At 38.5% G+C, this 12,965-nt stretch overlaps 1 protein-coding gene across 3 annotated transcripts in view; it reads left to right on the top strand.

The window, feature by feature from the left end:
• Cep83 (centrosomal protein 83) overlaps window positions 1–12,965 on the top strand; it is a 122,781-nt gene that overhangs the window by 36,280 nt on the left and 73,536 nt on the right. For 2 of the 3 annotated variants that reach the window (XM_004650181.2, XM_045153169.1), the window contains exons 4-5: window positions 3,731–3,823; window positions 5,597–5,728. In XM_004650181.2, the coding sequence (XP_004650238.1) occupies window positions 3,731–3,823; window positions 5,597–5,728 (225 nt within the window). The remainder of the gene's footprint in view (window positions 1–3,730; window positions 3,824–5,596; window positions 5,729–12,965) is intronic. The other variant, XM_045153170.1, reaches the window with a different exon arrangement.

Here is a 12,965-nt window from a genome sequence, read left to right as displayed (position 1 = left end):
ATAAGTAGTTGGGGTAAATATGTTAAGATTGTAATGATCATTTAGGTGTATTTTCAGTTGATATGACTGAATCTTTTATTTATTCTACACTCATGACTTCATATGACTGCATGACTGAATGTGGAAATCATGAAATATTTGGCAACAGTAGAAGGTTTCTGAATGAACAGTGACCAAACACTAAGATAAAAAACCAGGCACTGATGGAGCCCATGTGGTCCTGGTGGTGCTTGTATTGCATTGTGGATTTCACTGGTCCTCCAACCAGCGCCCCCTCGAGTGCAGGCCACCAGGCCACGCCTTTCCGAAGATACTGACTGAAACACGGGGCTGCAAACTTGAGAATATTGTTTGTTGTGAATGTGGTGCTTATATTATGCATACATTTTTTTGCTGTTATGCAAACATAGTGGTTTAACTATGAAAAACAATGACATATTTTCCTTCCCTCATTTCTCAGAATGTAGGTTTCAAATTAGTATATCTTTAGATTACATTTTATTACATTATATTAATGTAATGTTTGATCTTAAAAAATGCTATTTGATTTGCTGATTTGAGGGTTTTTTTTTTTTTTTTTTTTTTGGTGTTTTGAGGTAGGGTCTCAATCTAGCTCAGGCTGAATTCATTATGTAGTCTCAAGGTGGCCTTGAACTCATGGTGATCTTCCTACCTCTGCCTCCCAAGTGCTGGGGTTAAAGGCATGCGCCACCACGCCTGGCTTGATTTGAGTTTTTATATATAATCGTTAAATGAATTTTGGCGTGAGATGAGGACAAAATTTCCAACAATTTGTAAGATGACAGTAGTGGCTAATAGCATCCAATAAAACAGATTTCAAGACAAAATACCCAGCATTCAATATATGCTCATAATTGATAGCATTTTTTGTTCTACTTGAATGTAGGCTCCTTGAAGGAAGAGACTTGTTTTCATTGTTTCTCCAGTGCTTAGGACAGTGACTGGCAAATGTGTATTTGTTGAGTGATTGACATGAGTAACTAATGAATGACATGAGTGAGTAACTAATGAATCAAGTTTGCTGTTTTCTTCCTGTATAGTGCTGGACCTCTGTCTCCTATATGCCTAGAGCCTCAGTGTCTTAGAGTTGTTAGTTATCTAGTTTTATTTAATATCTGTAATGGATGTAATTATTATTGAGGTCATATTGGACTTCAGTGAGTTTACAAATACAACTGGAGTTTGAATAAGACTGATGAGATGCAGGGAGAAAGAGAGAGATCCAAGGGATCTAGGGAATGTGCCAATGGAGATAGCAGTACAGTGGCTCATTAATAGATCCCAGGAAAAGGGAAGAGATGCTCTCTGTAGCTTTCAGTGGGAGCATGGGTGCTGCCACCTTGATTTTAGATTTCATGACACCCAGGTTTAACTATTTTTTTAATAATTTATTATTATTATTTTTATTTATGAGAGAGAGAATGAATGAATGAATATGGGTTACCAGGGCTGTTAAGAGTCAGTGCAAATGAACTCCATACACATGAGCATGTATATATACACAGACTTTTTTTTTTTTTTTTTTGAGAGCGACAAAGAGAAAGAGGCAGATAGAGAATGGGCGTGAGAGGGCCTCCAGCCACTGCAAATGAACTCCAGATGCGTGTGCCCCCTTGTATATCTGGCTTACGTGGGTCCTGGGGAATCGAGCCTTGAACCAAGGTCCTTCGACTTCACAGGCAAGCGCTTAACAGCTAAGCCATCTCTCCAGCATTTTTCTTTTCTTTTCTTTTCTTTTTCTTTTTTTTTTTTTTTTTTGCGGTAGGGTTTCACTCTAGTTCAGGCTGACCTGGAATTCGGTATGTAGTCTCACGGTAGCCTTGAGTTCATAGTGATCCTCCTACTTCTGCCTCCTGAGTACTGGCTCCACAGATGGTTTTTGAGAGGGTCTTTGTTACAGAACTTACAGTTCAGAAGACCACTAAAACCTTTGCACTATGTTTTCAAGAAGTCGCTATAATACAATTAAATGTATTAGGAATTATGTGGATATTGTAGTTCCTTTGCTGTATAAGGTTATATAGTATAAAAACCTATACTCCCTATACCTATAGGTAGTAAAAGTAAACACAGAGGGGCTGGAGAATGGGTCAGCAGTTAAGTTGACGCTTGCTTACAAGCCTGAGCGCCTGGTTCAGTTCCCCTGTACCCACGTTAAGCAAGATGCACAAAGGGGCACATGCATCTGGAGTTTGTTTGCAATGGCAGGAGGTCCTGGCACGCCTTCAATCCTAGCACTTGGGAGGCAGAGGTAGGAAGATCGCCATGAGTTCAAGGTCACCCTGAGACTACATAGTGAATTCCAGGTCAGCCTGAGCTAGAGCGAGACCCTACCTTGAAACCCCCCACCCCCACAACAAAAGAGGTAAGTTTCATGATCCACTGAGATGTCTATTCCTGAGGGTGGAGCCTATTACAGATTTTCCTGCATGTATACATCTATACTAGTTTCATTTAGACATTACCCACAGACTGAGATAGTTATCAAAAATTATTAAATGGAACAGTAACAACAGTTTAATCCAAGCTATGTGATCATCCCCCCCCCCCCATATGTTTCACATATCTGATTTTTAGGCTGTATTACTGAATTAAAGTAGCAAAACCAGCATTGTACTTGCACAAAAACACATGTAGATCAATGGAACAAAATAGAAGATACTGGCATTAGCCCATACATCTACAGCTACCTAGTATTTGATCAAAAAGATGTCGAAAATACTCTTTGGAGAAAAGGTAATTTAATAAATATAAAAGAATAAAAATAGATTGTTATCTCTTGCCTTGTAGAAAAACAATTGCAGGGCTGAAGAGATGGCTCAACAGTAAGGCACTTGCCTGCAAAGCTCAAGAACCCAGATTCAATTCCCACCTACCCATTTAAAGCCAGATGCACAAGGTGGCACATGCATCTGGAGTTCATTTGCAGTGGCTAGAGGTCCTGGCATGCCCATTCTCTCTCTTATTTGTTCATATTTTCTCAAATAAATAAGTAAACAAATAAAAATATACTAAAAATCAATTCCAAATTGATCAAAGACCCTAATATGAGACTGAAACTTTGAAACTGCTAGAGAGGGTTGGGGAAGTGGCTCAGTGGTTAAAGGTACTTGTTTGAAACTGCTAGAGGAAAAAGTAGGGGAAACTCAAGATATTGGAATTGGTAAGAACTTTCTGAATATAACTGGTTGCCTAGGAAATATGGTCAACGATCAACAAATGGCACCTCCTGAAATTAAAAAGCTGTGTGGCAAAGGATACAGTTAACTGAGTAAAGGGACAGGTTACTCAGTACTTCCAAAAGAAAGTATGATAAGGGGAACCTAAATTAGTTTTGGTGATCAGAGTAAAAATTAACCTTTCTGATTGAGAATAATTCTGTGAAATTTTCTTTGGCATGACAAATGTTTACATCTTTTTTTAAGAAAATACCTAGACAAATTGTTTTTAATAATAATAATGATTAGTGATTGTCTTTAGTCATGTTAATGAATTTTTTACATCTCTGATAAGCCTGAAATTGAGATTCTTAAAGTATTGTTTCAAATTATAGATTGTATTTAATGATTACAGTAAAACTATATTATGAAGACTTCTGTGAGTTGAATTCTGTTGTCATAGTTAGGAGAGGCTTTAAATTTTGGAGAGTTCTTTGTTTTGCTATTTAGGATTTCAGATTTATAATGGCTCGCATTTTTGTACTTACTAGGTATTAACTCCACAAAGATTGGAATTGATAAAAACCCAAATACAACAGGAATTAGAAGCTCCAATGCGAGAGCGTTTTCAGCTCCTTGATGAAGTAAGTGATTGTGTGGGACTCTGCATTCATCTTCATTTGTAACTGTCTTGATGAACAGCATCTTTCCTTTATTCAGACTCTCTGCAGTAGCTCCCTCTTTCTTTTTTTCCTTTTGTTTGATTTTTTGAAGTAGGGTCTCACTCTAACCCAGGCTGACATGGAATTCACTATGTAACCTCAGGGTGGCATTGAATTCATGGCGATCTTCCTATCTCTGCCTCCCAAGTGCTGGGGTTAAAGGTGTATGCCACCATGTCTGGTATGCCCTCTTTTTTTATTTCATTATTACAGTGGCACCCAGAGCTCGAATCCAATCTGCTCTTCCCCGGCCTCTAGACTGGCCTCCTCCTGATCATTGACTGGCTGTCAAGAAATGGCTGTCTGGAGCCTTTGCTGTAGTATTACTTGCCTTGGGTGTTCTTTGGATGTTTCTTGGCTAACTTTTTAATCTCTTGAAAGTCTGCCTAAAATGTTTCTTGTTCAGTGAGATTTACTTTGACTGCCCCTCCTGCATTTTCCCATTTAATATTGCAGTTCACTTTTCCTATTCCTCATTGAGCCTTTGGACTCTATTTTAGTTTTTCCTTAGTATGTTTCACCTTCTAGTATGCCATCTATTTGACTTCATGATTTGCTTTTTTTTTTTTTTTTTTTTTTTTTTGCACCTCTAGAATGGAATTTACATGAATGGGAGACCCTTTTTATCTGTCTTGTTTATGGTTACATTCCAAGTTCCTAGAACAGCTCTTCACATACAATTTGCAAGTTAGTTTTGAACAAATGAATGAATTTCATGCAACCTCAAAAAGAACATACATGTTAGCTTTACTTTGCATTGAGACCACCTTACTTGTATATAGTGTTGGTGTAATAGAAGCAAATGTTTGTCAAGGAAAGACTGCAGAAAAGTAAATTATGTACTGGGCTAGATATATATCCTAGTAGAAAATATTGTACTTTGCATTTAGATTTATTTTTGAAAGTAAGTCACTCAGACAAAAGGTAGCTGTTCAAATTAGTTAAAGTCTGAAAGAGTGTGCTTTTGTGATAATATCATCAAGGCTGTTTTCTTGGTTTGTAACCTGCTATAGAAGTATTTCAAATAAAGGTGATTAAGCATTTCAGCAGATTCATTTCCTGTTATTGCTGACTCTCCTGCTTCTGTGTGCTCTCTGCCTAGTTCCTTGACTAGTGTCAGAATGTCATCAGTTTATAGACCAGGAGGCAGGATTTAGCACCCTAGGGACTTGCATGTATTTCTGTTAAGTATGGACAGGTGGAAATGCATATATCCTTCAGGTACTGTTGAGTTGGACTACTGTTATAATATTTGACTAAATTTTAAAGTACTGTACTAGATAGTCATGCAACTTTTTTTTTTTTACAGTGAGTTTATCTTATATGCTTTTTAGAGGGGAATATCTTCTACCATATTAAACTTTTTTAAACCTAGCTATATTCTGACATTTAAAAACATTTATCAAGCTCCCAGGTGGTAAGTTCTGTGCTGTTATACATCTTATTACAATGAGAATCAGTGAAGAAATAACATTAACTGAAGGATAATTTGCTTTTCTGGTGAACCTTCTTAGGAGTATATTGCCAGTATGTAAGATATTGAGAACTTTTTCAAATTTCATTTGTATTTCAAATTATTTTCACTTTCAGAATGGCTGGCAATATAACTTAAAATTATGTTTGTATAAGTTATTTTTGGAGAGACTACAAATTTAACTTACAAACTTGTCATACATTGTAATCTTTGTAATTTAGGAAGTGGAAAAGTATAGAACTGAATATAATAAGCTTCGCTATGAGTATACATTTCTCAAGTCAGAATTTGAACACCAGAAGGAAGAGTTTACACGTATTTCAGAAGAAGAAAGAATGAAATATGAATCAGAGGTAAATGATTAGTTACATGGTTTGTTAGTGATTATTCTAGTTAATAAAATGCTATGATTGTATTTTTAGTAAGTTCCAAATTGAAGTTGTTTGTGCAATTAGCTGTTATTAATGGTGAGGTTTTTGTTTTTCTTTTGTGTTTTATCAGTATTTTTCTTGTAAATGTTTTCTTCTGACAGTTTATTTCTAAGTTATTTTGCCCTATTCAGTGGAGATAGGCACTTGGGGTATTGCCATCATACAAAGTTTCATGTTTCCCATAGCCATGGAAATAGATTTTCTGGGGTGTTTTTGTTTTTTGAGGTAGGGTCTCACTCTAGTTCAGGCTGACCTAGAATTCACTATGTAGTCTCAGGTGGCCTTGAACTTGTGGCAATCCTCCTACCTCTGCCTCCAGAGTGCTGGGATCAAAGGCATGCGCCACCACGCCCAGTAGATTTTCTTATGTAAGTAGAATTTGTGATTCCTTTAGTGTTGCCCCCTTCTACTTCTCAGAACCAAACTGCACTCCTTGAACTTTGTTTCTGTTGTTATAAACAAGGAGTTTATGCCCTCAGGTGCGCCCCTCCCCTTTAGCAACTCAATTTCTGCACACGTGGGATTATGTGCTCCTCACGCGGCCCTGCCATTTTGCCTCCCTTGCTTTTGGCAGCCTCTCTACTCATTTTCCTGTTTGTCTCCTAGTTTGGCTAGTTTTGTCTTTTATTCTTTTTTTGTTTGTTTGTTTGTTTTTGTTTTTCCACGTAGGGTCTCACTCTACACTAAGCTGACCTGGAACTCACTGTGTAGTCTCAGGGTGGCCTCGAACTCACAGCGATCCTCCTACCTCTACCTCCCTAGTGCTGGGATTAAAGGCGTGCGCCACCATGCCTGGCTGTTTTTTATTCTTTATATGCTTGATGATTTTTCAGGATGAAAAGAGAGAAATAATGGCTCATATTTCTTTTTTTAAAATTTGTACCTGTAAGGAGAGGGGGCATCGGCACATGTACGTGTTTGTGCATCTGGCTTTATTTATGTGGGTACTGGGGAACTGAACCCAGGATGCCAGGTTTTGCAAGCAAAAGCCTTTAATTGCCAAGCCATGTCTCTAGTCCCTGACCCATAGTTCTAAAAATAGGTCGATAACTATAGTAGTGTGGTAAATCCTCTGTAGAAGCACACCTAGATTTTATATTTCTTTTTACATTCATAACTTATTATAAAATAAGTATTTTTTATATTTATGTTTATTTGGAGTTAAAATAGTCTTACCTTCCTGTACCAGTTAAAATAGTCTTACTTTCCTTTTCCAGAATATTTGTAGTTTTCTGTGCATCTAAAAAAAGGGTGGGGGCTGGAGAGATTGCTAAGCAGTTAAGGCACTTGCCCGTGGATCCTAAGGACCCAGGTTCAATTCCTTAGTACCCATACCCATATAAGCCAGATATACAAGGTGGTACATGCATCAGGAGTTTATTTGTAGTGGCTAGATGCCCTTGTGTGCCATTCTGTTTCTCTTCATCTTTCTTTCTCTCTCAAATAAATAAGTAAAATGTAAAAAAGAAAGTTAAAAGAAAAAATAAAGCCATAATAATTAGCTAAGACTGACTGACCAGGGATCAAGGTTTTCCATGGTTCTATATTTAAGAAGCCATTTGAACTTTGGATTATTTGAGTCTATTAACATCTTGTAACATTATGAGCATTTAAATTTTTTATGTTTAACTGTTTATCTTTTTAAGTTTGAATGCTTTATTTATATAATGTTTTATTTCTGTCATAATAGTGAGATGGGGCAGTACTGTCTTACTCATTTTAAATTACGAAGCTGGGGCTCAAGATAGCTTAATTGTCCAAACTGTCACTAAAAGTGAGTTTTCACAAGAATAGAATTTGAATATCCCAACTTGAGTATGTCAGCCTCCATCCCAGAGTTTTAATTTGTAATTGCCAATGATTTGAAGCTGCTTCTTTAGAACTGGTGGTTTGTTGTTTTTTTTGAGGCAGAGTCTCCAGAGTGTCACTCTATCCCAGGCTGATACAGAACCCACTCTGTGTAGCCGAGGCTGGCCTTGTACTCAAGATGATCCTCCTACCATGGTCTCCTGTGTGCTGGGATCCCATGTGTGAGCTATTATGCTGGGTTGAAATTGACATTTGAGTTAGTGGCCATCCACCAACTTGCCTCTTGTGATTATAAGAGGTCACATGGGATTGTAAAAGGTTTTGAATCTCTTAAGTGTGACAGATACATGTACAAATTTCCTTGTGGAAAATGGAAGTGATATAGATTCCAGCTTATAAAGTAAAGACTTAGTGTTGAAAGGAGTTTAGGGGTTCTATATATTGCTCCTCTATTTTCACTTGAGGTATTATTTTAACTTGAGGTATCTTGCCCTAGCCCAGGCTGATCTGGAATTCACTGTGTAGTCTCAGGGTAGCCTTGAACTCAGTGCAGTCCTTCTACCTCTGTCTCCCAAGTGTTGGGATTAAAGGTGTGTGCCACCAAGCCCGTCTTGTCTTTTTAGACTTTGCTTTTAAAATCACTTGATATGTTTACCTGGTAGTGATTATTATTTAAAAATATTTTTATTTCGTGTGGATGCATGAGGGGGAAAATGAATGAGAATGGGTATGCAAGGGCCTCCTGTTGCTACAATTTCAAATGTACGTAGCCTTTTGTGTATCCGGCTTTCTGTGGGTACTAGAGAATTGAATCTGGGTCATCATGCTTTATAAGCAAGCACCTTTAACCACTAGGCCATCTTTCTAGCCCTTGACGGTAATTATTTGTATTTGGTTTGTTTGTTTATTTATTTGAATAAAATTTTGCACTTGAAATCTAATGTCTAGTTCATTTTTCTGCCAAGAAATACCAGGTAATATTTAAAATTCAAATATCTTAAGGGGTTGGTAGAATTTAGAAAAATAAGGCTCTCTGATAAAATTGTTTTTCCCCTTTGAGAACCATTTGGTTCTGCTGGAGAGATATTAATGTAAAATTAAAGATTTGCTTTCATTTAATTACTTATCTTGCTATTCCACTTTCTGTGCATAAACAATACAACTTGGTGAAGTGATTGTAGATCATGAAGCAGCAACTACAATTTCATTTAGTTTTATAGAAATTACAAACATAGTTTCAAGGTAGAGCCTACCCTTGCCATCTATTCATTGCCAATTTAAACTGGTATGAAATATATGGATTAAGATAATACAAATATAGATGTATATTGCTTCATTGCACTTCATAGTTCTTATGCTTTATATGCTTACCTACATATACATAAGAAATTGAAATATTGTGGCAACCCTGTGTTGAGCTAGTTTATTTATTATTTTCTTTTTGTAATTTTGAGTGTACGTGTATTATGTTGTGAGTGCAAGCTTTTTGTGTGTGTGCAGCCGTCAGAGCACAAATTTTGGGTTTGTCTTCACCTTCCACCTTGTTTTTTTTGTTGTTGTTGTTTGTTTGTTTGCTATTTTGAGGGAGGGTCTCACTCTAGCCCAGGCTGACTTGGAACTCACTCTGCAGCTCCAGGCTGGTCTTGAACTCACAGCGGTTCTCTTGCCACCGCTGCCTGAGTGCTGGGAGTAAAGGCCTGCGCCGCTCCGCACCTGGCTTCTTCTACCTTGTTCACTGCTCCATGTGTGCGTTTCCAAGACCTTCTTCTGTCTGCACCTCCCTCTTTACCACCGGTGCCCTGGGTACAGAAACCAATCACGACCTCCAGCTTATTGGTGCTGCTAGCGTCATGTTTTCACTGTGTTTTTGTAGTTGGTAATATTGGGACCATTCTCAAAATGTTTAAACTTTCACTTCTATATCTGTTATGGTGATCTCTGATCAATGACCTTTAATTTTTTTGGAGTGCCATGATTTCCCATTAGGTGGTGAACTTAATTGAGAAAGTTACAGTTCTGAATGCGCCAGCGGCAGGCTCTTCCTTGGTATCTCTGCCTCCCTGTGGCTGTCTCTATTCCCCGAGACACAGCCATAACAACCATAATAAATTAGGTCACTTACTAACCTTGCAATATGTTGAAAGCTAATATACACCAAAAGGTGGCCTCTTGTGTTGAGTAATTAGCCAGGTTGGGAATGCAAAGAAAAAGTTCTTGAAGCAAATTAAAAGCACTACTCCAGGAGCACAAATGAATGATAAAGGAGCAAATCAGCTGATGCAGGGAGAGTTTTAGTGATTTGACCAGATCCGAATGGCCACAGTTTTCTTAATGCCGAAGCCTAATTTAGACCTACACGCTCCTCGCTTCTGTGCACGCTGAGAAAGAAGTGTGACTCGTCATCGGCCCTTAACTGTAACAGATACTTGAGATAAGCCCCTTTGTAACAAGAAAAGGGTCACGGTTTTGGAGAGTTCACTTCATGGCTGCCTGGCCCCATTGCTTTGGGCCTGTGGAAGTGCATCGTGGTGGGAGCAACCAAGGCACAGCGTCTCATTCCCTCCCTGCTGGGAGAAGAGAAAGGAGGGCCCAAGGCCTCCTGAGCTCACCCCTGGTATCGGAAGACCAGCACCCACTAGCAGTACTCATCTGGCATTCTGAAAACCCAAGGGCCCGGTGTCGTGTGCATGGAACTGCAAAGCCCATAGGTGACGGACTTGTAGGTAGCATGGCTTACTGGGTTTGTTAAGCCACTGTTGAGTTCTACCGCCCAGATTAAAGGATTCCTTTCTGTATATTAATACTTACTGACAACGTGCTTTATCACTCAAGAACTTTCATGGAATTGGACAATGAAATTAATGTTTTCATCCCTCTAATAGAACATCCATTCTGTAGCTCATAAATTGAGGAGTAAGCTCAACTTTTCAGGTCTTTTTATTGAAGAAATAGACTTCATGAGACTATAGTTCCCATAGGTGGTGATTCTTCTGAAGTATCTGGGCAGAATAATTGGAAACCTTATAGAAAAGATTCTTCATTTGCATGATCGAGAACATCTGTGATTCATCGAAGAGGGTTGGAAAAAATGATAATGTTATACTTCCTTATAGCCATTGGCTGTAATTCTGAAACTTGATGCAGATGAAATACTGAAGCTACTTATATGACCATTCAAAAGCAAGACTACTGTGTATCTTCATTGTGTTATTAGGACTCTATAATTTTATATTCTGAAATGATAATGAAGCACAGGCAATACAGAATTGTTGGCATAGATGCTCATACTGCTAGACTAAAGAGTAAAAGAACCAGTGTAATTCCAGAGGAAGAAATATTAGAAAGAGAAACACAAGGAATACTACATCACAAGAAAAAAATGGAAGGGACAAGGCACAAAGTGACAAATCACTCATATTTTTTCCTTTATTTTTTTTTAAGGCAAGCCCAACAGACTGGTCTCCCCTCCCCCCCAATGTGTGTGAGAGAGAGAGCGCAGGAGAGAATTGGCATGCCAGGGCCTCCAGCCACTGCAATTGAGCTCCAGATGTGTGCGCCACTTTATGCACATGTGCAACCTTGCAGGCTTGTGTCACCTTGGATGTTTGGCTTATGTGGGATCTGGAGAATCAAACTTGAGTCCTGAGGCTTTGCAGGCAAACACCTTAACTGCTAAGCCATCTCTCCGGCCCTTTTTATGATTGTGAAGTGACTGAGTCTTCCTTAGCTTATGTGGGTCAGGTGAGAAGCCAAAGAACCTGTGGCAAAAATAACACTTTCTGTCTTGATCTTTGAGAGTACTATATCTTTCTTATAGTACTAGTAACACAAAAATAATTTTCTTCTGGTTCTGGTCTTTATCCTCATTCATACAGCAGCAAACATTGTGAAATCTCTCAAAATACCTTTTTTTAAAACTGAAGTTCTAAATGCTAAATGGAAGTCCTGCTTTAGTAACAGATGGTCCCTTTGTCTAAGATATCCTAAGTTCAGTGACATTTCAGATTACTCTGAATCACAGCAAACTAGACAGAAGTCTCTCAAATTAAAATTATCTCAGTGGTAATTCTTTGAGGTTGATTTTTTTCAGCCTTTAGAAGAAGTTTATGAAATTCTCTTCATTAAAGATTTTTGTGCTAGAATGAGGTTTAGAATTAGAAATAGGAACTTTACCAATGTAAGATTTTCAAATGCTTTATAATTTTTTTTTTTATTTGAGAGAGAGAGAGACAGAGTGAGACAGAGAGAATTGGTGCACCAAGGCCTCAGCCACTGCAATAGAACTTCAGATGCCTGCACCACCTAGTGGACATATATGACCTTGCGCTTGCTTTACCTTTGTGTTTCTGGCTTTCATGGGATCTGGAGAGTCAAACATGGGTCCTTAGGCTTTGCAGGCAAGCGCCTTAACTGCTGAGCCATCTCTTCAGCCCTTCAAATATTTTTTTTTCCTTGGGAACTGACTTGACTTATACATAATATGGTGTTACTAACAGTACCTATCTCATAAAGATATGAGGATGTAATAAATACCTCCTCTGTTTCCTTAGGAATTATTGCTCTGGAGTACTGCCCTATGATACTGACATATGTACCTGGTACATTGTTGATACCCTTAGGAGTTCATGGGCATCCCTCATTCCAATGTATACGTTCCCAGCTTCATCTCATTCCCAGCATTCAAATTGTCTGACTTTCAGCTTCTGCCCCCTGTGTTTTTCAGTTACAATTTTTGGTGTTGCATCTGTGTGTCATGTATGTGCGTGTACAGAATGTGTGTTCTCTGTGAGTATGTGCAGTACGTGTAGTGTGGTGTGTGGCACAGGATGTGCAGATGTGCTCCGTGTGTATGCTTGTGGCAGTAGGGGAAAACTTTGGGTGCCCTTTTGTATTGCTCAACTTTGAGACGGAGTCAACTCAACTTGAAACTGCTGTTTTTCATCAATGAGCCCCAGGTGGACCCAGCCACGTCCCCTCTGCCCCTTCACTGGGGTTGCAGACATGGCCATACACAACCTTTTATGTGGGTTCTGAGGGAATAGAACTCTGGTGGTGTTAGCCCTTCTCAGGCCCTTGTGGTTAAGTGGAAAGCACTCTTAACCCCTGAGCCATCTATCCAGTCAAAGCTTTCTTTCATTTTTTTTTTGAATTACCTTTATAACATAGAGTTCTTGTGACCAGAAGAAAGAATTTGATTCATTTCTCTTATCCCTTTTGTTCATTCTGATTGAATTATTTTAAGGAGATAGGATGTCATTTCATTTTTCAACAGTTCTTGTATCTCGTCGCCCCTCATCTTTCAATAAGTATTTTTGGGGTAGATATATAGTTCTAAGAACTGCTCTCTCAC

Source organism: Jaculus jaculus, chromosome 6, assembly GCF_020740685.1.
Source record: "Jaculus jaculus isolate mJacJac1 chromosome 6, mJacJac1.mat.Y.cur, whole genome shotgun sequence".
Classification (NCBI taxonomy): domain Eukaryota; kingdom Metazoa; phylum Chordata; class Mammalia; order Rodentia; family Dipodidae; genus Jaculus; species Jaculus jaculus.
The sequence above is the reverse complement of the archived record's forward strand: the minus strand, read 5'-3'. Positions and strand labels throughout refer to the sequence as shown.